General features: G+C 34.0%; 1 protein-coding gene across 1 annotated transcript in view; it reads left to right on the forward strand.

Moving 5' to 3' along the window:
• Nucleotides 1–26,136, forward strand: part of Mthl1 (adhesion G-protein coupled receptor methuselah-like 1) — a 166,604-nt gene that overhangs the window by 56,024 nt on the left and 84,444 nt on the right. Inside the window, exon 4 of the mRNA XM_083038398.1 lies at nt 12,710–12,788. Coding sequence (XP_082894524.1) covers nt 12,710–12,788 — 79 coding nt within the window. The remainder of the gene's footprint in view (nt 1–12,709; nt 12,789–26,136) is intronic.

Below are 26,136 nucleotides of genomic sequence, written 5' to 3' on the forward strand. Positions count from 1 at the left end.
TATATAATATACAATATAATTATAAATAATATTATAATAAATTATGATAAATATTTTTTTTATCATCGTCAAATATTGTATGAAACTTATTAATTAAAGAATTGCAATTGCATTTCAAGAAAGCGATTATGGTCGATTAATTTAACTACCCTGTTGATTAATTTACTAGCGATATATAAAAAATAAAAAACATTTCAAGAAAGCTTAAATTCTGTCAATAGAGAAAGCAGATACCGTGATGTCACAATAAAGGAAAATGTGGAAGATGAATAATAATGTATTTTATCAGAATATAATATAATTCATGCGTTATTTTTCACTCGAGTCAACACAACTACGTGGACATTAACCGCGCTCAAAGAGAGGCTCAATGTCGACGGGAACCAAAATTATCCGACATTTGCATATCTCCATCTCGCGAGCGACGATTGACTAACAATGCAGCGCGGCTGACGGGCCGGAAGAGCCGCAACCCATCGCCACCTTTATTGTCCGGGTTATCTTCGTGGTTGTCGTAACGCAGGCATTGCTTACGAGCGAAAACAAATACCGTTCTCCTTGTAAATTAGGGCGGATCAAGGTGTGCAAACGTATAACAATGTGTAATACGTAGTATAACTGCCGTTTGTTTTCTCTGCGTAGTTGCGTAGAATACGGACCATTATTCCGCACGTGCGTTAAAGCGCATTCCTTGAGGCGATGCAACGGCTTGCATTGCGTTGCGTTTCGCTGCTTGCAGAAATAACAATTGCTTTGTTATACGTTGATTCTTGATGTATAAAAAGATGGAACAGACCGATTCAATCTTGATCGAAGAGAATGTTGCACCACGCGTGCATAATGTGTAATTTGCTAGTTTCGAAGAATCGTTTTTCCTCGAGATAATTTGTTGAATTTATGTATTTTATAAAATATAGAGAAAAAAATAACACATTATTTAACTGCTACGAATTTAAATTTTCTTATCATTTATCTTGTAATATGATTCACTTAATTTCTTAATTTCTTAATAAATAGAATATTCATATTGATTATATTATTTCATTATGAATTTCTTAATTTTTTAATTAATAAATATAATATTCATATAGATTATAGGTGCTTTCCAGCAACGACAAAGTGCGACACAGAGTATCATTCTATCTTCTTTCAATGCCAATTAACAACAAAGATAGAATGATATTCTGTGTCGTTGCTGGAAAGCACCCTATATTATCTCATACGAATTGTAAAATTTAATGACTTAAAAAGCATAAATACTACACAGAGAGAATTTTCTCTGAAAATCATATGGTAATCATGGGACAATATAGTATGGAAAGAATTTTATGACCATTTCTCTGATTAATATTTATCACAATAAAAAATAATAATATCTACATTGTAAAAAAAAAAAAAGTGTAATGTGTATTACATAAAAAAATATATTAAATTACATAAATAATAAGTATAAAATGTATACATTTTTATTATTTATCGTGTAATTTTACACTTATTATTTATGTAATTTTACATATTTTTATGCAATACATTACATTTCTTTTACAGTGTATTTACAATAAAATATAAAATAGGTTTGATTAATTTTACCATACTTTTAGTAAATTTTACTATACTTTTAGTATTAATATAAAATTAATCAAACATATTTTTTTTAATTCTTTCTATACCATATTGTCCCACGATTCCTCACAATGATTTTCAGAGTAAATTTTAACAGAAAATTCTCTCTGTGTATTATCTTTTACATGTTCCGTGTCTTTTAAAATCATTTAAAATATTCACATGCATTTTTAACTGTAATATTATTGTAATATTATTTATACACTGAGAGAAAAAAATAGTTGCAATTACCACAATTTAATTATAATTTTTAGTGAGTTTAGGGGACAACAACATTTTTATAGTTATTTTAACATTGCAAATTATAGCTGACTCAATTTTAAATTATTGTTGTCATAGCTTTAGCATACGTTTATGCAAACATATACATAGTTTTATACACTATAATTTGTGATTTATATATAGTAAGTCATACTATAAATATGATAATAATGGCCATAATTGAAGGATCAAAAAACTATATGTCATAGTAACTTTTTTGGGTGATTTTATAAACGATTTTTATTCTTTTTAATTTTTTCGGAAAAATGGTAAATTGTTATTTATAAATGTTACTAAAATATACTTTCGTTATAGTTCTATTTATTGTGTGTTCTATGCATAAATGATTACTTTTGTAACTATTCTGTTTGTTTGTTTTTCATGAAAATTTTAGTAAATTTGTTGTTAGAATATAGTTAAACAAGTTATTAATGTAGTCATAAAAACTAATGTTTTTAGTTATTATTACCAATAAATAGTAGAACTAATATCAACATTATAGACACATGTACTATAGTTGTAATTGTGATTATTATAAAAAATGGTTTATTTAATTTACCATTTGTTACTTAATATTTTACTATATTAATATTTCAAATTATTATAATTTATAGTAAAATTTTTACATTATTTGTCAGAACCATGTATGTAAGATTAACTTTTATTAATATTATAGAAATCATAACTATAAAAATGAAAATCCCAACTATAATTATTTTACTATGCAATTATAGTTGCAAATATCAGACACTTTTTTCTCAGTGTAAATCAATATTATATATCATCACACTATTTTGATAAATCACGCGGAAATATGCCATTTTCCTACGCGCTACTTACGTACCGTTACGCGAATGTCACATGCTACCCCATAAAATTGTAATTGCAATTATGCGCGCCATATTTTTTTTTCCACATTTATAACGCTCTCGCGACCGGCGAATAGTCACGTTCGCACTCACCGCGCCGGATTTATGTCGGCCATGCATTTCCGAATCCAACGCGCACGATATGTCAGTTTTATTGCGTGCTTGATTAAATCGGTTTACGTATGGATGCTGCATTTAGCGACGATCCACGATCGCGTGATATTTCGATACGATCGTCCTTTCGCCGATCATCGTTTTATGCGTGTTCGTATATCGTGCGTCAGGTGGAGGGTCACAGTTGGATCGATGATAATTATTAATGTTGTAACGAATCGTCCGGTTCGCTCACGCGATATCGCGGATCATAAATCAGTCGCGCTGTATATATTCTAAATTCGCCTCTTGTCTCTTCTCTTTTTCGCGCTTATTCGCCCGCGCATTTCGTTTCCCAACCCCCGCTTTCGATGATTTTATTTATCAGTCTCTCTGTCATCGCCGGTTTCTGATACGACGTAAAATCTCTCTTCATTTTAATTTAAAGTAATAATTGAATATTCCAAATAAAAAAAATCTCTCGAGGGGCGCCAGAAATGTAAAAAAATAATACAAAGTATTATAGTTTTAAAAAATTTAGTTAAAAAATCCATTATGTGCTTCTAAATGATCCCAGAAAGATGCAGGTTTAATTATTGGAATTATTGGAATTTATTGGAATTTACTGGAGAAATAAAATATTATTTTTTCAACTTTTTCTATTTTTTGTTTAAAATTCAAGGAGCAAATTTTTTTTTTAATTTATGATGTTCGATGGTTAATATCGCAACGTGTTGCCTAATATAACGAAATCAAATATCGCGCAAACCTCTGCATGTTTGAAATTAATCTTCTCTTTCCCCTTTCGTTTGTTTTCGCGCATTTCCCATTCTCCATAACTATTTATCAGCCTCTCATCTGTCGTTGCCCGCCGCTTTCTGACTCGACAGTCGGACGCATAATTCCTCTTCGTTCTGAAATGGTTTTTCGGCGCAAATGACATTGCCCTTCGTTCCTATCGGCGTTATTTCTGAATTATCGGCGTTACGTTGCACTCTGACAAAACTATCTGTCGGCGTCGCGTAAATCACAAGACGCGCGTGTTCTCTTTCACAAAAAGAATTACTTGTGAGATATTTTTCTCACAAATAATCACGAGAAAAATAATTAGCTACCATAGCTAAATTTTAACTGTGGTAGCTAATATTTTTTAGCTATAGAATTCTCTGTTAAACTATAGCTAAAAAATATTGGCTACCACAGCTAAAATTTAGCTTGGTAGCTAATTATTTTAGCTACCATATATAATATAATATTTTTTAGCTATAGTTTAACGGAGAATTCTATAGCTAAAAATATAATATTACGATAACTATTAAGATAACTAAATTTCATGTGTAATTAAGGACAGCTAAAATTTAGCTATAATAGCTAATTTCTATTCCGTCCACAAACAATGAATTAACGCAATATCGCTTTTTTTTGTATTGGTGTAATTCCTTTCATTATTTTTACATAAATCGTAAATATATTAAGTAATATAATTTTATCTTAATTAAAATTAATGTGTTTTGACAAACAGAATGTCTCGTCGAATCAATCCGGAAAAGATACTTGTGATATATTATTACACTTTGCGGAGAGATTTATCTCTAATTTGCTTCATTGCGACTATGTATATAGTTTTATTACGAGATATTTTCGCGGACAAATTAAAATGTGCGAGCTTCTCGCGCATTCTCAGTTTTCTCGTTGACCGATCGCTCGTCCCTCGAGGTTGTCGCCAACTTTCGTGATTCATTAAGCGTGTAATGTTGCGCGCGTTCCTAGGAAGGGTCGGCTCTCTCTGCAATACGCGTCGAGTCTAATTCTAACCCTGTGTTAAATCAAGACGGTGTAATAAAGCCACTGCGATCCAATTATGATGAGCGTCGTTGCCGTTTCGTGTTTAACTTAAATGAGCGACGCTAAAGCCGCGTGATACCGGCGCATTAACGTTAATAACTTTCTCTCTTTGCATGGAGTTGATTTAAAATAGAGGAAGCTCTCTCTCTCTTATTCGTACCAACTTATTGCATGAGAATCTCTCAAGCGAGAATCATTCGTACAATACTCTTCATCACCTTGTTTCTATCCTTGTATTACTATACACAAACTTAATGAATATACCGAGGGGTGTCTCACTCATAAAAAATGTATACATGTATTGCGAATTACCGAGAATTCTAAGTAATTCCATGTAATACGCCGTATAATTCCAAGTAACGCGACGGAATGCAATTATGTTAATTCTTTTTTAAAATAAAATACAATATTTAAATATTAGTACTGTTTAATTTAGTAAGAAAAATGTTATTAGAATGATTATAAAAAGAAATGTTAAGAAAAATAAATTTATGAGATATTATTGTAAATCATATAGTACGAATGTATTATATGCAAAAAATTTAAAATTAATATTTTTTTAAAATTAATATTGCAAATATTTAGTTGGAACACCTAAATTAAAATATATTATAATAAAAATATAACAAAAAGTTACGTGTTCCCAATTATAAGTTTTAAAAAAATGTCTTGTTTTAAACTTCGTGATTAAAAAATTCAGAAATTTTTAAAAATCAATTTAAAAATCCATTTTTAATAAAAAATTCTTTTATATAAACTTGAACACACACAAAATACAAATAAAATTAGATTAGATCCGAACAAATTAAATATCAAATATTAATGAGTTCATAAATTATAATATTTAGTAAAATATAAGGTATATTTAAAAAAAACGTCATAACATCATTTTTACTTTTTAAGACGTTTTAATCTTGTCTGGGTTGTTTTATGCTTGTAAATCAATGCGAAGTAATGCGTAATTCCAGAAAAAAATGTACATGTATTGCGACAGTGAGACACTCCTCGGAATATACATTATATGTATTAATATATTATCAAGTCCTAATTTTGATTCTATTCTTCATAAATTTTGGAACATTAATTATATATAATTCGTGATATAAAAAATTGACCACACTTAGCGATCATTATTTGTATTATATTGAGAACAATTTAAATAAATTAAATATTCATCTCTAAGAATAAATGACAAAAGTATAATACAAAGGATTCGCTTATTATATCGACGCTTAATTATAAAGGGACTTGCGCGAATTGAAATAAATATACGTTTGCTCTTTCATATCGCGTTGCAGTTGACAAAGAGCGCATAGCAATAACGTTAGCACGCACGTGCCCAACAAGGGTGTCATCCCTCAAGGCAATTAGATGTACTCTCTGGGAAAGAAAAAGATAAACGGCGGGTCAGCCCGCGCAATCTAATTCCGACCCTATGCAAATCGAGGCCGCCCTTAACTGGCTGACGTTTCAACCCTTGACACTAACCCCTAGTATAGGCGCCGTAGGTTCGTACACGTAATGCCGCAGTACTACTTCCTTCGATTCTGTACAACGTGACTTAAATTAACTCCAGCTGCTCCTCGTGCGTTTCTCTCCCCTCTATATATAAGAACTTTCTGTTTTGCTGCGTCCCGCGTTTAAGAGCCAATTTTAACGAAAGGTTTCTTACCGTAAAATTTATAAGTCGAGAAGTATAAGTATGTACAATAATATTAAAATTTAAAACATTAAACAAAATTTTACTCTCTTTTTTCTCACATCAGTCAATAATAATTTGCTCGATAAAATATGTATAATGTTCATTTATTTTTAATAATTTAGTTTCGTAATAATTTAATGAATAATTGACTGATATAATCCTATAATCGCTGTATTATTGATTGATTATCGCGGATTATTTTATTTCTATATTTACTGGAGTGACATATACATATACATTTCTCTCACTGCTGTGTAAGAGAGAGTAACAGTATACTTGGTTCAAACATAACTCCTCTAGACTTTTAGGAAACGTAATATTTCTCGACGAAAATAATACGCTCGCGACACAAAGAATATTCTTCCGGAAGCGAATATCTTTCTACTTCGTCGCGACATATATTCCTCGGTGCAACTGCTAACACAAAATCGTCTTTTTATCTGACTATCTCCTCTCGTATCTCCGCGCATCGCTGTTCTCGACTCATATAAATCATGATGAATGAGAAAACAAGCAGCGCGCGCGTCGTACTTGAAAACATCCCCTGCGCGATATTCCTATCTCTCTTCCTTTCTTTCCTCATTCACCCTCTCTCTCTCTCTCCCTCCCTCCCTCGACTCCCCGGTACTAATTCCAACAAAAGGACCTCTTCCGCACATGGCTGGTCCTACGCGGCGCGGAAAATGGAAAACACACCGCGCAAACACGATCCGCTCCCTGGCCGTCCGAAACACGTTGCCGGGTGGATTTTGCCGATGAAGGGTGGTGGTCGTCGGTGGAGTGAGACACCGAAACGGGGCGTTCGCCCCATTCTGCCTGCGAGCTTTTCTACCCAAGTTGCGTCGACAAGGGGGGGGCGGATGATAGTGTGGCAATTCACGGATGAATGTCGCTCGAGTTATAATTGCAACGAGCCATAATTAGTTTTCGAAATTTAATTATTTCCGTGTTACGCGATAAATGCCCGCCGGGCAACCGTTCCGCATCGTAAAAGCCTCTTGGCGAAGAATTTATTTGACGATTTCACCGCCACGCGTAACGTACACGTTAATTTCATTTCGGATGACTTCTCGAACGTCGGGGGATGGGGGATTCCTGTAATTGCGAATTGTTAGTCCACACGTTTCGCCAAATGGACATTACGTTTTACTTACGCCGACTAAAACTGGCGTCTGCCGGTGAAAGCAATTTCTCTGGGATTTAGCTAAATACAAGTTTATCGTTTTCCACGCGCACGTATACGTGCGAATGTATGCGGCTTGTTAATTGTTTTCTCTCGGTATAAAATTCGTCGTTTTTTCTAATACCTACATATTTAAACAAAATATCACATTTAAAATATTTAAAAATATAATTTAGATAAAAGAAAAATATTATTAAATTAACTTTCATATACATTTTTTTTTTTTTCTGTTAATTGTTTCTATAAAGTGTTCAGTGCGAGGGGTGTCTCACTGTCGCAATACATGTACATTTTTACTGGAATTACGCATTACTTCGCATTGATTTACAAGCATATAAAACAATAATAACCCAGACAAAATTAAAACGTCTTAAAAAGTAAAAATGATGTTATGACGTTTTTTAAATATATATTTTACTAAATATTATAATTTATGAAATCAATTATATTTGATATTTAATTTGTTCAGATCTAATCTAATTTTATTTGTATTTAGTGTGTTCAAGTTTATATAAAAGAAATGTTTATTAAAAATGGTTTTTTATGTTGATTTTTAAAAATTTCTGAATTTTTTAATCGCGAAGTTTAAAACAAGACATTTTTTTAAACTTATAATTGGGAACACGTAATTTTTTGTTATATCTTTATTATAATATTTTAATTTAGGTGTTCCAACTAAATATTTGCAATATTAATTTTTAAAAAATATTAATTTAAAATTTATTGCATAATACATTGGTACTATATGATTTACAATAATTTATTTTTCTGAACATTTCTTTTTATAATTATTCTAATAACATTTTTCTTACTAAATTAAACAGTACTAATATTTAGATATTGTATTTTATTTTAAAAAAGAATTAACATAATTGCATTCCGTCGCGTTACTTGGAATTATACGGCGCATTACATGGAATTACTTAGAATTCTCGGCAATTCGCAATACATATACAAATTTTTGAGTGAGACACCCTTCGGTTCAGTGCATAGTCGCGTAAATATTTAAATCGTAAAATCTAGTTGTCGCGGGATCATAAATCGTCGGGACAAATCCATTGGTCAATCTTTAAAATCGCGATTCTGCAGCCTGCACCGCTCGAAGGCTCCATTAGCGATATGAAATTTTTCACGTTATGCACATGGTGCTCCCGCGTCGATGTGCAAAGTTAAAAGTAAAAGTTAATTGAACGCGCGGCATACTACAGCCCGACATGTTTACATTGCGATTTATCTCTCCATCGGCAACGTTTTTGCCATTTCCGTTAGGATAATGGCAACTGAATAGAGACTTGATTAAAGCTGACAGATGCGCGCGGTGGATCGCTCATTGCGATTATTCATATTTTTATGATTTTACGCGAAACGAGCTCTAATTGCACATTTATTCCGAGGTGCGAGCATAATTCATGGTGCATAACGGAGTGAATGTTGAGAAACTTTGTCGGTTACCGCTGTTTCTCATATACTTTGCGTCATGCTTTCGTCTATATCCTTGAATACGCACTATTACATCGTAATATGTATGCGCATTGCGAAATGGAAAATGTAAAAAAAATGTTATTATTAATTGATACTATCGCAAAGAGTTATTGCTTTTATTTTCGTTTACAGTACATGCGTTCGCAGTTAGATATAGTTGTGATTGAAATTAAACTCGGAAATCGGCGAGTGGATCGGAGTTACGTAATTAATGATAAGTACTTACGTTTCTGCAAACGATTTTAAAATGTTATTCTGGGCAGCGCTGAAATGGAATAAAAATATTTCCCATCGCGAAAATTTTATGTTTTGTGAAATGTGCTGCTTGAGTAATTAAATAATGATTAAAAATGTTTTTGATTGCTACGTAATGTAACGATCAATGACTACAAAGGATTACAATATCAATCTTGATATGCGTTCGCATATTATATCGATATTAATATTATTTCGTCTCTGGGTTTCATCCCTTAAGCGTTTCCGGGAGATCATCATCAGAGGAGTTGTTGAAAAACAACTGGCGCGAGATTGTTTAACAGCGTCATGTCGGATTCGGTTCCGGGCTGTCGTGTCGTGAAGACGCGTTCTCCGACAGCCATTATTCTCGATACATGGATATATTATTTTTCTGTTACAAAGTGTTGTGTTACATCCTTTTGCTATTTAAGTTCCTACGCTTACTACGAGAGCGTTTTCATTTCGGGCGCGAGTGAGAGCGAGTGTGAGTACGTGAGACGCAACATTATAATGGCTAATTGTCACATTCGAAATGTTTTATTTTTTTCAATTTAATTGTTGATATTTGCTTCCGTTTGTTACAATTGTAGCTTAAATTCTTTACGTGCCGATGACATAAATACCGTTTTATATTCATATCCACGCTTATTGAAAATAAAATATTTATTTGCGAAGAAAAGTTTGACAGGTTTTGAGCGCAGAACATGTGCATTTGTTGTCGCCATTATGCGTGTTTGTTAATTGCGTTTTTTTGGATATTAATGTCATCGCTCCTGCCAGCAGTTTGCATTCCGTGTTCATTGTTCCGCATTCTAGGGCAAACATGTTTACATACGCACGCATACATACATGTGACGCTGTTAAAAATTTATCAATACGCAAGCCACGCAAATGTTGAAACGATATTTCATCTCTCTTGCCGTCGGATCTTTACATCGCTACCATGGTTTCGTAATTCAGCACGATTCAGCATTTTTATCGCGTATGACATATACACAGCTTTTTACATATGTAATCATATATGCGATAAAAATTCAGGAAAAGAGAATTTGAAAAATTTTATTATTTAAATTTTATTTTTTTATTAAAGCAACATTTTTTGGTAAATATGCATAATAACGGACCCAGCCCCAATCACTTTGACCTTGACATATGTTGTCAAGGTCATAGGCCTGAGTAACCTTCAACAAATTTTAGCCGTCGCTTGTTGTTTAATAAAAAGTTATTAACAAAAGAAGTTGCAAAGAAAATATAAAATATCAGAAACGTATGTGCACACACACACACACACACACACACGGGGGGGGTGCAAGGGGGGCCTTTGGCCCCCCTCCCGCACCCTCCCCGCCAGTAGGGGACGCATTGCGAAGAGTTCAATTACAATGGACACATGCTGTAAGTTGTAAAGCGAGGTCCACCCTGCCTACCGGCGGGGAGGGTGCGGGAGGGGGGCCGAAGGCCCCCTTGCACCCCCCCCCGTGTGTGTGTGTGTGTGTGTGTGTGTGTGTGTGTGTGTGTGTGTGTGTGTGTGTGTGTGTGTGTGTGTGTGTGTGTGTGTGTGTGTGTCTGTGCGTGCGCACATACGTTTCTGATATTTTATATTTTCTTTGCAACTTTTCTATATATAATGGAAAAGTATTTATTATAATGTTATTATAATGTCATTACAATGCTTTGCTCATTATATCAATCGAAACGCTGTTTATTACAGGTTAGATTTATAAATTCGTAAAGCAACATTTTCCGTTTAATTTTTATCTAGCCACCAAGAATGACGCAAATCAACTGAGAGGGATTTGTTATGATATGTCTTGTTATGATTTATCTTGAAGGGCATAGTATTATTATATGTAGTAAAGTAAACGCGTGAGCGGGGGAGTGGCGGAGCCCCTCCCCCTGCACCCACTCTCCACAGTACATTCACAGTACAGTATATTTAATGTATATGGTGTCACAAATATTGATTTTATTTAGTAAACTTTTTTTGTTAATAACTTTTTATTAAACAGCAAACGACGGCTAAAATTTGTTGGAGGTTACTCAGGCCTATGACCTTGACAACATATGTCAAGGTCAAGGTGATTGGGGCTGGGTCCGTTATTATGCATATTTACCCATTTTTTATTAATTCTTTAATATTTTTAGTATTTTTTATTGATATATAAAGATAAAAAGTTAAAATAATGTTTATGGTTAATTTTATATTATACTATAGAAAATAACTGTATATTCAATTTTTATCTAGTTTGATCTAATACTTGTATGTATTAAATATAATTTTGACTAGAAAATTTACATACACAAAATTTATGTACGTTGCACTCTTGTGATAATTATTTCTTGTTCTGCTACTTATGTTTTCGAGTTTCATAAATATAAAGCGGATGGCACCCTTACGAGATGAAATGTTGTTTCAATATGCGACAAATTATCACTTCGCGTAATTTTCGTCTTCATTAGAAACAGACGCACGAATTCCAAGGATGAATGCGGGCGACATTCTTAAAAATTTATAGACACCACCAGTCGCACCCTCTTGGCGTTCGTTCAAACAGATCCTTACAAAAGCTGTCTCCCTCCGAAATATCGTTCGGCTCTTTGCTTGCGTGTCGCACCCTCGAAACTCACCCTCGCCCGCCCTACGGTTTATGAATCTTTTAAGAATGCATCGAGGTATAGAAAACCGACGGCGCGATCTTTGTTCAGCGAACTCGTTTAGCCGACGTTTACAAGATGTCTTGTTAAGAGTTTGGATAAATGATAAACCTCGGGATTGATCGAATTCGTCGCGACGTTGAAACAGTATTAAATATTATTATCTTTGATATATATATATACACGGATAAAATATTTTCAAATGCAAAAGAATTTTTTAATTTTAAAGAAATAATCAGTATCATTAAATATGATTCTTACATTTTTTATATTTACTTAACATTTATATTTATCTGTTTATAATAATTAAAATTGATTAAAAATATAAAAAGATAAAGACACATAAATGTGCTGTTAAAGTATATATATATATATATATATATATATATATATATATATATAATATATATGTATATTAGTATTTATAATAATAATATATAGTACTGTTTATTATATACATATTTAGTGAACAATTAATATAATTAAAGATTTTGCAAATTCAGTTGTATTTAATAAATTTTAGCAAATGTATTAAAAAATTCAAAGTCTAGTAATAGGTACACGTAAGTATATCGATTTCCCCTTCCCTTTTCCAAAATTTATAACATTTTTTCATAAACTTATAACATTTGTAACTGATAAAGGAAAAAATTCTTTGACATAGCATGATATCTTTATCAAATAATAAAGAAATAAAACTTTAAGCTGCTCCAAGCATTCGCAAGATCGTCTAACGAAGCTTGTTTCATTATGTTTCAGCGATCATGGCGCATTTCTTCTTCTTGGCTGCTTTCTTCTGGCTGAACACGATGTGCTTCAACATCTGGTGGACATTTCGGTGAGTCATGATACTTTCCATCATTACATGAAAGATGAATATGCTTTCAAACGTGAATGGAATTACATAGATATGTGCAGAATATAGTGCGAGATTCGTTATTTGATGATCTTTATGAAAGATAATTTTGAATAATTGTTAGGCAGGCTATTGAAGTTAATACTTTATATTTGAGAATATCTATAAGAATTCGAATATCCTTTGGTACTTTAGATGTTCGTAATTTCACGTTATTGTCCTCTGAAAGTTTCTGGAATTTGCGGAATCTCGTTGTACCTCGCGACGTTATCTATAAAAATTAAAAATATTTAAGTACGAAAAAAAAATATTTCTCGAGAAAGAAAAGCACTTTATCGATTCTGCTGCATAATAGAATATGCTGGAATTGTTATCGCGAAAATAGATATATATTTATCGTTAAATAGCAATAAAATGTAGCAGTTAAACGTCGTGGACAGTATCCTATTTTCGTACAGATCCGAAGGAATTTCGAAATATTCAAGCGAGATATTATCGAATCGTTATCGGAAGTGTCGGAAGAGAGAGAGAGAAAGAGATAAACATTTACCTCGTAAACGGATAGCGTTTTGCGGTTTTATCGATTCGAACCGGTTTAGCTTTAGAACACGTTGCTTTTATTCCTAGAATAATAAAATACCTAATTATCCCGACGAATATCGATGGCGCGAGATAATGGCGGAATAAACCCTAATTAACGCGTCGCCTCATTACGTGGTCCAAAATAATTATACAATGCGGATAAATCGTCCGTATGCAGGCAAACGATCATAATAATTGAACTAAATTTCAAACGAGCTTTATTCGTTTCTTGCCTGTGGCATTTTAGTCTTTATTTAGTAGCTAATTAAAGTTTATTCATCCATGTATAATTATAAAAAGTACTAAAATTGCGCGAGAAAACGTGTAAATCACAAATGCAATTGTATTCTCACTCACTGTCACGTCTCGTTCACGTAAACGCTCCAATTAAAATACTATATGCAATCAAAATTTATATAATAAAATTTTTTTATCAACAATAATTATATTTCTAGACGAAAAGTATCAAGCATCAAATTTTATAGCAGATAAAAAAATGTTTGCCTTTTCGAGAATAATAATTTTTCTTTTATTTTCTTTAATAAATTATACAAGAAAAAAAATTTTTGCTTTTAATAGAGTTATATCTAATAATAGTTATAATAAATAATTATATCTTAACGTAATAATCGGTAACCCCCTCCCGAAAATTTGATATATAGAAATAAAATATCAATCCCTTATATTTCGCATATCAGAAATCTTGCTAAAAAATTTTATATCTTTAATACTTACAATTAATAATATTTTACCTGAAATTTTAAGTCTTTATATAAGGCTTAAAAATGTACTTTATATAAATGAGCATTAAGGCTCCTGGTACCTTGTCGACCATGTCGGAAACGTGACGTCAGAGGTGAGAAAACACACGCTAAAAATTTTTAGATGCCATTTCTAAATAAAAACATATTTGCATAAAATAACACTTAAGATCTCTTTAATACACTTCTAAAAAACGCCGAAAACTATCCTTTTCTCTTTATAATCAATCAACAGCTGTAAAATGTAATATTATGAGGCCCAGTCCGTCTGGTATTTGCACATGCGCAGTCATTTCGCATGTCAAAGTCTGATATCTCGATCATTTTACGGTTGTTGATTGACTGTCAAGGGAAAAGAATAGTTTTCGGCGTTTTTTAGAAGTGTATTAAAGAGATCTGAAGTGTTATTTTATGCAAATATGTTTTTATTTCGAAATGGCATCTAAGAAATCTCAACGTGTTATTTCTCTGACGTCACGATTCCAATATGGCCGCGGTGAGCACCCAGGAGCCTTAAATAAGTGAAATATATATATATAAAATACAATTATATATGCTATGATTCGTAATCGAAAGTCGTGTAAGAATTGTGATCATAGGGATAGTAGATTGTTGCCACACGATAGGAGCTTTGCTCGTCGAAGGAGAATTAAGATGAGAGATGGGATCAGGATCACTCGGTCGGCTGGTTAATGCGATGCAACGCGGTCACTATAACGGGTCTCTTCTTCGTCTTATTCTTGGCGTATACTCGATTCCACTCTCTTCCGCTTTCTTTCTACCGATCAATCGTCTCGTTTCTCGCACTGTGTTTCTTCGCGCGTTAGTTTACCCGTTTGATCGAGGATCTATCCGCCGTCTGCATCTCGTCGTGCTTAATTATTCACACTCGACGCGATTTACGACGCCTGATTTGAAGTATAAATCGAAATAACAATTTCAGTTTTACTATATACCAGGGTTTGACTAAGTGGGCCCAACCCAATAAAACCCACCCAATAAAACCCGGTGGGCCCACTTAGTCAAAACCCACCGGGTTTTATTGGGTTAAACCCACTTTAAAAAACTTACTTAAAAACCCATTTATAAAACCCATCCAAAAATGCTAAAAATTTAATAATATTATAAATGAGGTGTATACAGTGTATAGACTATAGACTATAGACTATAGACTATGTATTATATACGTCTATTACATTAATAAATAAAAAAAATTAAATAAAAATTAATTTATAATAAGGAATTGTGCCAATTAAATAGCCAATTTTCTTAATCATTAACGAATTATAAAAAATAAAATTAAAAACATTTTTAAACCCAACAAAATCCCAAAAAACTCAATAAAACCCCAAAAAACCCAATAAACCCCAAAAAACCCGGTTTTTTAAAAAAAAACCCACTGGGCTGGGCTTTTTAAAAAAAACCCGGGTTTTTTCAAACCCTGTTATATATGCTCGGTTTTTGCATATATTGTATTACAGACCAGTTGCAATTTAAGCTTTGCGATTTTAACGTGGAAAGAAAAGTGATAAAAAGTGCATATATTAATATAGCATATTTTTAAAAATTGTGTCTGTAATATTAATATGTATAATATGTCTATATTGTTGGTTAACTCGTGTTTTCTCGGAACGTATCTCGCTTTCTTGCTACCGTTTCAATTCGTGCAACACACAATGATGCTTAATAGCGGTAATAAACCGACGGAACCCCCGACTTTTCGCGAACCGTTCACATGAGTGACGACTAAAAATATTTAAACGCGTGCGGTAAGCCACGGTAAAGCATTTGTATCAACCGCCCTGACTTTTCACGACCAGCGCGGTTCGATGAACTTGCACTCGCAAACGCCGTCCGCACTTTTATTTCCATATTTTTTTCCGTCTCTCCCTCTCTCACACACACACTTCTCTTTCTCTTGCACACACATACAACATATATACGCACCAAACTGTCGGCGACACGTGCGCCGGCGTGTTGTATCCACTTGTTGAAGTGTCAGCGGCACGTTGCGCGTTCACGGTGGCTGCACGGTGTGCTCCGTGATTTTCGAGCTGGAAAATTATCCTGATGTCATTTGCGGCTATGCGCACGCGTTTACGCACGGTCGTTGCACTGACTACCACTGCTCGAGTATACCGATAATTTCTCTTTTTTTTTTTTTTTTTTTTTTTTTACGGCCTGTCGGAGTTGCTACTGTCGGCGATGTCCGTCTGTCGCTTCGCTCATCGAATTGCGTTATGTCGTATATAAAACATTATCGTCGAAAAATCGCTAATTCGAAATGACAGATTTTAATGGAAAAGTTTTTGAATGTATGAATATCTCCATTTTTAAGAGAAAATAAAATGACGCAAAATATTAGGTTGGTCAAAAAGTCATTGCGTTTTTTCTCTATGTAAATGAGAGGCGAATTTTTCATGGGAAACAAATACTTTATTAAAAAATATATCGTCCACTTTGTTCGATTATCTTTTGCCATCTTTCAGGCAACTTCGTGATTGGATTAGATCAATGTCTTAATTTTGTCAACTTCGATTCGCTTTTCTAAGCGTGGTGCATCTTTAACATCAAAATCTCCAGACCGAAATTTAGCAAATCAATTCTGACACTGCCGTAGTTTTAAAGCATCTTCACCATATAACTTTTTATGAGCTGGCAGTGTTTTTTTCCTTTTCGCAAGTAATACAAGAAAATATGTTCTTTTTGATTTTCCATTTTGAAATTGACGGCAAACAAACAATTGTTAACGAAATCGTGCACTTTCTTTTTCTAAAACAAGCTTGAACTGTTAGTTGTCAAGTAACATAATGAATTTGCGGTTTGGAATAAAGTTAGTTACATTTCAAGACATGTATGACTTTTTGGCCAACCTAATAAAATTTTCGAAATATATTTTTAAAAAGAAATTCTTCGCAAAAAAGTAAATCTTACGTTATTATAGGTATCAATATTGAATTTACTGATTAATTTTTTAATCCACTGAAATGATATGTTGAACTATACAAATAATATTAAATATCTGAATTTAATCGCAATTGAATATTTTCGTACAAATCCGTTTCTAATGAACATATTCTATTGCTCTGGTCGCAAGCCCAATGATATTCCGCCCGCAAGTACCTTGTTTTATACAATGTCGAGTGCTGTATATATTGAATCGAGAGAGCCAACTAATTTCGCGACTCGTGTAATTTTCTTGCGCTTCCGCGACAGAAGCAGCCGAGCATTCGACGCTCTACCGCCCGTCGCACCAATTATACCAGTACTTGCGACATTATGCCATCAACGAGAACCCGATGCCATTACCGTTACGTTTAATTGCACGCGAAGGTCGTGCCGTGCGTTTTCCCGTGCGAGAAGGTTCGTCTTATGCTTTCCGCCTTCTCTCTCTCTTTCTTTTCTTCTCTCTTTTACTCCGATACTCTCGCGCCTATATATTTCCTGAGAAATTGTTCAATTATCTAACATCCAAGCAGCTTCCCACGGTCAACTATAACCGCCGAGTCGTGACCTCGACGTGCACTTAGCGTTTCTTCTCTAAATGAACTTGTGTTCTGGTCTCCACCAGCATCTCTTTACCGACACGACGCACAAATTTTTCACAAAATTATTCACACTCTCTACAGATCTCTGTGTCTCATTTGTTCTGCGATAAAAATATTTTACCAACACGCTTACATAATAACGTCCGAGTAAATGCAGTATATACTTTCGGCGATATACTATCAATCTTGAGATTGTGTACAATTAAAGGAAAGAATTCTCGCACTCTGCGAGCGAAGAAAGATTTATGAGTGGCAATTTTACGAGAGAAGGAAGAAAAAATTCTTTCTAACGACACTGGAGACCGATGTACCTCAATTACTCGCAATAAAATTGTCGTCTCTTGGAACTTTTAAAATTCGTCGTCGGTTCAGGAGAACGATGCACACGAATTCGCCTTTAACTCGAGTAACACACAATCGGTCATTGTCAACAGCGAGAAGGAACTAATCTCAATGGTTTCCTGGCAAGACAATGGCCGATCCAGTCGGCGAAAGGCAAAACAGAGCCAGCGTGTATGGTCCTGCAAAGAATGGTCAAGTGTTTTGCCGTTCGTGTATATATGTACGGTTCGTTATGGTCTGTTCCCCCGAAGGACTAGCTCATTAACTTCGTTTATCTCGCTCTCTCGATAGAGCCCCAGAGTCTCCTCGATTTCTTTGGTCGCGCGCGAATAAGCGACTGTGCGTGACGCGAATGATTAAGAGTCTTGACAACGAATATTTGCCACTGGCGAATATTTTTCTCGATAAAAATTTTACGAGAATAGAAAAAGATTTTAACGCGTACGCGCGCGTATAATTTGCACCTTAGAAACCTGCAGAGAAAAAAAAAGTAATTCTTGTTTCGAAAATAACCTTAGTTTCAACATGGTAGTCTCTTGAAATGAAATTATATTGCGTTAAACAAAGAAAACTTGATTGAATGAAGCAGATTTATATAGTTCAACCAAGAAAAATATATTCTTATTGTTTAAGAATAATTTTCTTGAATGAAAAAGAAAAAATGTTGGATAGAAAATAATATATTTTTTCAAATTGTATTCTTCAGGTGAGAATTATAATATTGAAATAAGATGGTAATATTGTTGAAATTTAAGGCTCCTGGCTCCTTGCCGACCATGTCGAAATCGTGACGTCAGAGGCGAGAAAACACACGCTAAAATTTCTTAGATGCCATTTCGAAATAAAAAAATATTTCGATGAAACAGCACTTCAGATGGCTTTAGCACACTCTTAAAACCCCCGAAAACTATCCTTTTCCCTTTATAATCAATCAACAGCTGTAAAATGTAATATTATGAAACCCAGTCCGTCTGGTCTTTGCATATGCGCAGTCATTCCGCATGTCAAAGTCTGATATCTCGATCATTTTACAGCTGTTGATTGATTATAAAGGGAAAAGGATAGTTTTCGGGGGTTTTTAAGAGTGTGCTAAAGCCATCTGAAGTGCTGTTTAATCGAAATATCTTTTCATTTACAAATGGCATCTAAGAATTTTCAGCGTGTGCTTTCTCGCCTCTGACGTCACAATCCAATATGGCCGCGGTGAGCACCCAGGAGCCTTAAGATTATTAAATTCTTATGAAAAGATTATAAATTGTTGCGTATATGTATATGTAACAATGAACGCCTTAGATTGAGTATATAAGTTTTGATTTGACACTTCTTTTTCTTCTATGAAGCGCCACTTGATTCATTTAAGCGTTTTTTTTTACGAGTAAATATATTTTATATCCTAAAGATAAGGTTTATATTCGCTAATATAGCTCGTTTATCATCTCTTATTAACTGCAAAATGCTAGAATTAAGAAGATGCTTAATCGACTAAGAAAAGACTGTGATGAGACCGTGATTAACTACACTGGGCTTAATCTTATCGCGTGGCGACCGCGTCGTAATGATAGTCGATTAAGCTCCCCTCTGCGCTCTTACGAGAGCAACTCATTATCTTTCTTCCCTCGTTCTCCAGAGTCACCAGATTTTTTTCCGCCGGCCCTTCCACTAATCTGCCGGATCCAGCATCGATGGACCTCTTATACCTAACTCGACAAATTTCCGCTTCGCCGATTATCCTCGGAATTGTCGCATCAGTTATACCTCGCGATTTATATCTCTCGAATATCACTCTTCATTTTTCTCGATCTTTGTTCTTAAAAAAATATATGTATTAATTTCAACATCGATTGATTGTAAATATATCGATTTAATACGGGTCTGTTCGAACGTTAGAGTCGATGCCAAGAAGAACACGTGACCCAAATATCCGAAACTAGGCCTCCCACGAGTGAGAGAGCGCTCGTCGAATTTCGCAAGGCACAATGGCCTTCTTGTATAACTGCAATATGTATGTATATCCAACTGGTCCATCGGGGGAAGGACCGGGACGAGACCTCTCCTCCTTCACGGTCAGTAGTCACGTTCGTGCGAGATTATATCTCGTGTAACTCGATCCTCTTGCGGATCATTCGTCTCGTTGCATGAATAATTCCGGCACGAAGAATTACTTACCGAGAAAAATGCGGAAAACTCTGCGTAAATATATCGGATCAGTTGTTTTTTTTTATATTTATTTATTTATTCTTCTTATAATTCTTATTTATATATACATACACATATAAACAAAATATATAGAGTTGTGATAAAGTAAAAGAAACAATTTTTATGAAATAAAAAGAGCATAATAATAGATGACAAATTATTTCTTTATTAAAAATATATTTTTATAAAATATCAATAGAAACAAAAATTATTAATTTCATTCACTAAACGCAGTTTATTAGCTGCACCCGAGGGGTGTCTCACTCATCAAAAATTTGTACATGTATTGTGAATTACCGAGAATTCTAAGTAATGCGTGTAATTCTTTTTTTTAAATAAAATACAATATTTAAATATTAGTTACTGTTTAATTTAGTAAGAAAAATGTAATTCGAACGATTATAAAAAGAAATGTTAAGAAAAATAAAGTGAGATATTATTGTAAATCATACAGTACCAATGTATTATGCAAAAACTTTTTAATTAATATTTTTGTAAAATTAATATTGCAAATATTTAGTTGGAACACCTAAATTAAAATATATTATAATAAAGATATAACAAAAAGTTACGTGTTCCCAATTATAAGTTTAAAAAATGTTTTGTTTTAAACTTAGTGATTAAAAAGTTCAGAAATTTTTAAAAATCAACTTAAATCATTTTTAATAAAAATTTCTTTTCTTCTATAGACTTGAACACATAAAATACAAATAAAATTAGATTAGATATGAACAAATTAAATATCAAATATTAATGATTTCACATAAATTATAATATTTAGTAAAATATATATTTAAAAAACGTCATAACATCCTTTTTATTTTTTAAGACGTTTTAATCTTGTCTGGATTATTATTGTTTTATGCTTGTAAATCAATACGAAGTAATGCATATAATTCCAGAAAAAATGTACATATGTATTGCGACAGTGAGACACCCCTCAGCTGCACCCTAAAGGCCGAAATATATATGTATAATACATACATCGATGCATTTTTCTCGAGCATTCGCCACCTTCGTCTATTATATAAACTCGGTATTTGAGATCCTTCGGGTTCGAAAATCAACAGACCCGAGAGCAAACTCGTCCGGAATACGCGGAGCACACTCTCGGTCCAAGTGCGGCGAGATACTCGTGCGAGGAGCCGTTGCAGGCAAACGCGAAAAGCTGTCGGCAAACCGACAGCTACGACCGCAAACGCGACGGTCAGCGTAGATATCTTGTTGCGACGGCCGCAGTCTCGAGCACCCGACGAAGAAGTTGCTGCCAGGCCGAGTTTCCAAGTCGCCGGGCGGTTAAGCTAATTTAGGGTCACGGACGAGAGAAACTCCCGGCCGCGACCCGTCTCGAGTGCTATCGAACTCGGGGCGAGATCGAGCAGTAAAGCGGAATCGCGCGTATATGTACACATATATATTAGGTATTCGATTTCGAATGACTGGAAATCATTCTACCGAGCTTCTATAACGTGATTCCGACGTCTGCGACGAGCTTTGCCTTTATCTATATTGTATTAAGGCTCCTGGTACCTTGCCGACCATGTCGGAATCGTGACGTCAGAGGCGAGAAAACACACGCTAAAAATTTTTAGATGCCATTTCTAAATAAAAACATATTTGCATAAAATAACACTTAAGATCTCTTTAATACACTTCTAAAAAACGCCGAAAACTATCCTTTTCCCTTTATAATCAATCAACAGCTGTAAAATGTAATATTATGAGGCCCAGTCCGTCTGGTCTTTGCACATGCGCAGTCATTCCGCATGTCAAAGTCTGATATCTCGATCATTTTACGATTGTTGATTGACTGTCAAGGGAAAAGAATAGTTTTCGGCGTTTTTTAGAAGTGTATTAAAGAGATCTTATAAGTGTTATTTTATGCAAATATGTTTTTATTTAGAAATGGCATCTAAAAAGTCTCAACGTGTTATTTATCGCCTCTGACGTCACGATTCCAATATGGCCGCGGTGAGCACCCAAGAGCTGCGAATGCTTGAAGAAGGAAATTGATAAAAGTGGATAGAGAGAAAAAGCGATTTTTTACATGTGTCGAAATGTCAGTCTTGCAAAACATACATGTATGGCTTATGAGATTGAAAGATGAAAATTTAATTCTCTGATTTTAAATTTCTAAATTGTAAATTCAAGTATGAAACGAGCTAATAAGCGCAAAAATTAGCGGAACGAACTTGTTTTTAAATTTTTCTTTATTTAATTTGAATTTGAACAAATTAAATATTTAAAAATTCTCTGTTTAGCTCTTATTAGCCCGTTTCCTGAATTTATATTTATACAGTGACCGGCAAAAATAAAAAGCCACCTCATCTAACCATAAGACTGGTTAGCTTCATAAAAGTAAAAAAAATTTGTTATAGGTTTTTTATAACTGAAATTGAAAATTTATTAATTAATTAAGTTTTTAATTAAAAAGGAATCATTTTTTATTACTATATTTATTTCTAAACAATCATATATTTAAGAGTGACAAAATAAAAAATCTGGATTCATAATCATTTGAAAAATTTAATTGAAAGCATACTAAGAAGACTTCTAAAAGTTATAGATACTAAAGAAAATCATATTAACTATTAATTAAAATAATATTGTTATTTCTTTAAATTAAAATATATTATAAAAATTATTATAATTATAATAAATATAGTAATATTATAAATATTACAATTACATTAAAATATATTATCTTAACTTGCTTTTTATTTTGTCACTCTTAAATATACAATTGTTTTTAATTATAAACACTTAATTAATAAGTTTCAATTATAAAAAACCTATAACAAAATTTCTTTTATCTTTTGAAGCAAACCAGTCTTATAGAGATGGCTTTTTATTTTTGCCGGTCATTGTATATGTCAGAGGGGCTTCTCGTTTTATTATACTCTTAAATTGATTATAAAAAATTTACTAAATTGGTCATTAGTGCGCATAATCTCGTACGGAAGGTGGTTTGCGCGGAAAGAAGCTCGTCTTTCTAGATCGCAGAAGGTTAACGACTTCGGCGTGCTTCCTCCTCCTCCTTTTCGCGGCGTTGCTCGTCATGCGTTAGATAATGCATGCAAATTACGTTAACGTAACGTGACTGTCGGCTCTAAAAGCCTGGGGACCTCGGCCGGTTTTGCCAGTCAACGACTCGCCCGTGTAAAGATAGACGAATAATCGTCGTTGCACTCACTCACGATGTGCGCAGCCTCCATTCCCGCACTCTATTATGCGACTGTCGGCTATGGCGGTGTCATGAATGCGGTGTCCCCCGCGGGAACCGCCAGTGGCAAACCGACCGAGTGAATCACGCGAGCTTTAGAATTCAGGACACGTGTTGCTGCTGGTCGTATTCCCGCTCTTCGCGATTTTATTTTCCGCGCGTTGTGATCTTCGGATTCAGATTCGATTTGTTCCGGAGCGTTTCCTATATCCGCGAACCGTTTGATTCGGTTTTCGCGTAAACTGACCATACCGGGATATCCGGCGGAAATACCGGAAAGTGCATAGGTACATAGCGACGTTTTTTTTTTCTTCTTTTTCTTTTGCGAAATTTATGTTTTACTTTTCCTTGACAAGAATGTGGCGAAAAAAATTGCTAGATATTTTTCGCATCTTTTGATTGAATGTTATTTATTCTCGTCTCGATTATTTAATTCGCGTAACAATTTATTACCATAAAATTACATAAGAACGTATATTTACGCCGTAAATTTCTAGAGGCATAAATAATTAGCAATAGTTGAAATATTTATCGTCACGATTTCCATATTGAATCTCTAGGCGTTGCTAAGTGTTGAGATCCCATGAACCGGCGCGGCTTCCAACTTGACTCATTAGCTACCGTGGAGCATTTTTCTTTCTCTCTCTTTCTCTTCTAGCTAGTATATATATGTATACATGATGAGCACCGACTCGCGCGCGGCCAGAACAGCTTGAGTGAATCACGCGAAACCTTAGAGAACTCACGCGCCGCTGGGGTTCTCCAACACGAACGTGATACTTCATCGTATCTTCGGAACGTATTTTTGTTCCCCTTTGGTACGTGCCGCGTGGAAGATATATTTTCCGCGAAATAAAGCAGGGTTTATTACCATGATCGACGTTCCCCTCCTCCTTCTCGCCCCCGACTCGCGCGCGTGATGAAATTCTCTGTACCAGGTAATCGCGAACGTGTAGGGAGAACAGAATGAAAACGAATCACGCGGGGTACAGTAGTCCGCGTCAGGATGCAGCAGCCGATTTCCTTCGAACTGGATCGGAGGCGTCTCAGGAGCCTCGCTCTGCTCCTCGTTCGGGTCGTGTCGCGACTACATAATGCGCCATTTGCATAACACAATTGCGCGATACAGTCACGCAGGACGACGCTGCCCCGCACGTCCATTCGGCTCTCCGCGTGTTGTAACAACGCAAAATAACACAATATATTATAGTAATCACGTTAAATTGCTGTAACTTAGCTTGCCTTTCTGCTATTTCGAGACGGCAGCGCCACGTGTTTCGCACGACGAGTTACGACTTTTATTTTCTCGTTTATCGCTAATTTACGCGGGCCATTTTCTCAAAAATAATGCGATATTAATGAAAATTTTTCAGCAAACTACATCCTAATTATTTTGTTACAAAATTTCTGTATGTTTAAGTCGAGGGGTGTCTCACTCATCAAAAATTTATACAAGTATTGCGAATTACCAAGAATTCTAAGTAATTCCATGTAATGCGACGGAATGCGTGTAATTATGTTAATTCTTTTTTTAAAATAAAATACACAATATTTAAATATTAGTACTGTTTAATTTAGTAAGAATAATGTTATTGGAATGATTATAAAAAGAAATTTATGAGATATTATTGTAAATCATATAGTACCAATATATTAAGCAAAAAATTTAAAATTAATATCTTTTTTCAAATTAATATTGCAAATATTTAGTTGGAACACCTAAATTAAAATATTATATTATAAAGATATAACAAAAAGTTACGTGTTCTCAATTATAAGTTTTAAAAAAATCTTGTTTTAAACTTTGCTATTAGAACATTCAGAAATTTTTAATAAAAATTTCTTTTATATAAACTCTTGAACACAAAATACAAATAAAATTAGATTAGATCTAAACAAATTAAATAACAAATATTAATAATTTCATAAATTATAATATTTAGTAAAATATATATTTAAAAAACGTCATAATATTATTTTTACTTTTTAAGACGTTTTAATCTTGTCTGGGTTATTATTGTTTTATGCTTGTAAATCAATGCAAAGTAATGCGTAATTCCAGAAAAAACTACATGTATTGCGACAGTGAGATACATCTCGATTTAAGTGTATACAGTTTATTTCATAGTCTAATTCTTTATTAATATTGGTCACAATCCTTTTTATCGCGTCTTATTAATTTGAGATCGCAGACATCTCGTTAGGAATTCATTGAATTTTATAAATGACCGACGTTCGTCGCGGACAAACTGCGAGAAAACGTCTTCATAGACATTCACGAGAACAAAAGTTGCTTTGGCGCGAATGTACTCTCAGACACCACTATATCAAGAACGTGTACCGTGAACAGACCGAGTAAATCATGAACAGTCGTTAGAATTCAGAGCCTGGTTCTCTTGAGACTGGAACAGAGAAAAGAGTATCTCTCGGTGAGCGGTGCCAAAGATTCATGCTAGAGTTCGTGTACTTCTTGTCGATACTTTCATTCTTTGCTTTTTTTTCTTTCTCCGACTTCTTCACCTCCGTCTGTATCTTTTTATCCCGATCTCATTTCGTGACAAAATATTTTTTTTTCTTATTTTTACTTAACATAATCAGGAAGTGATAAACACAAATCTAAACCAAAAATTAATAATTAATTTTTTATTTCTATTCTTCCCTCTATTTCTTATCTCAAT

Source organism: Prenolepis imparis, unplaced genomic scaffold (assembly GCF_030444845.1).
Source record: "Prenolepis imparis isolate NDT839.2.m4 unplaced genomic scaffold, iyPreImpa1.0 SCAF_5, whole genome shotgun sequence".
Taxonomy (NCBI): domain Eukaryota; kingdom Metazoa; phylum Arthropoda; class Insecta; order Hymenoptera; family Formicidae; genus Prenolepis; species Prenolepis imparis.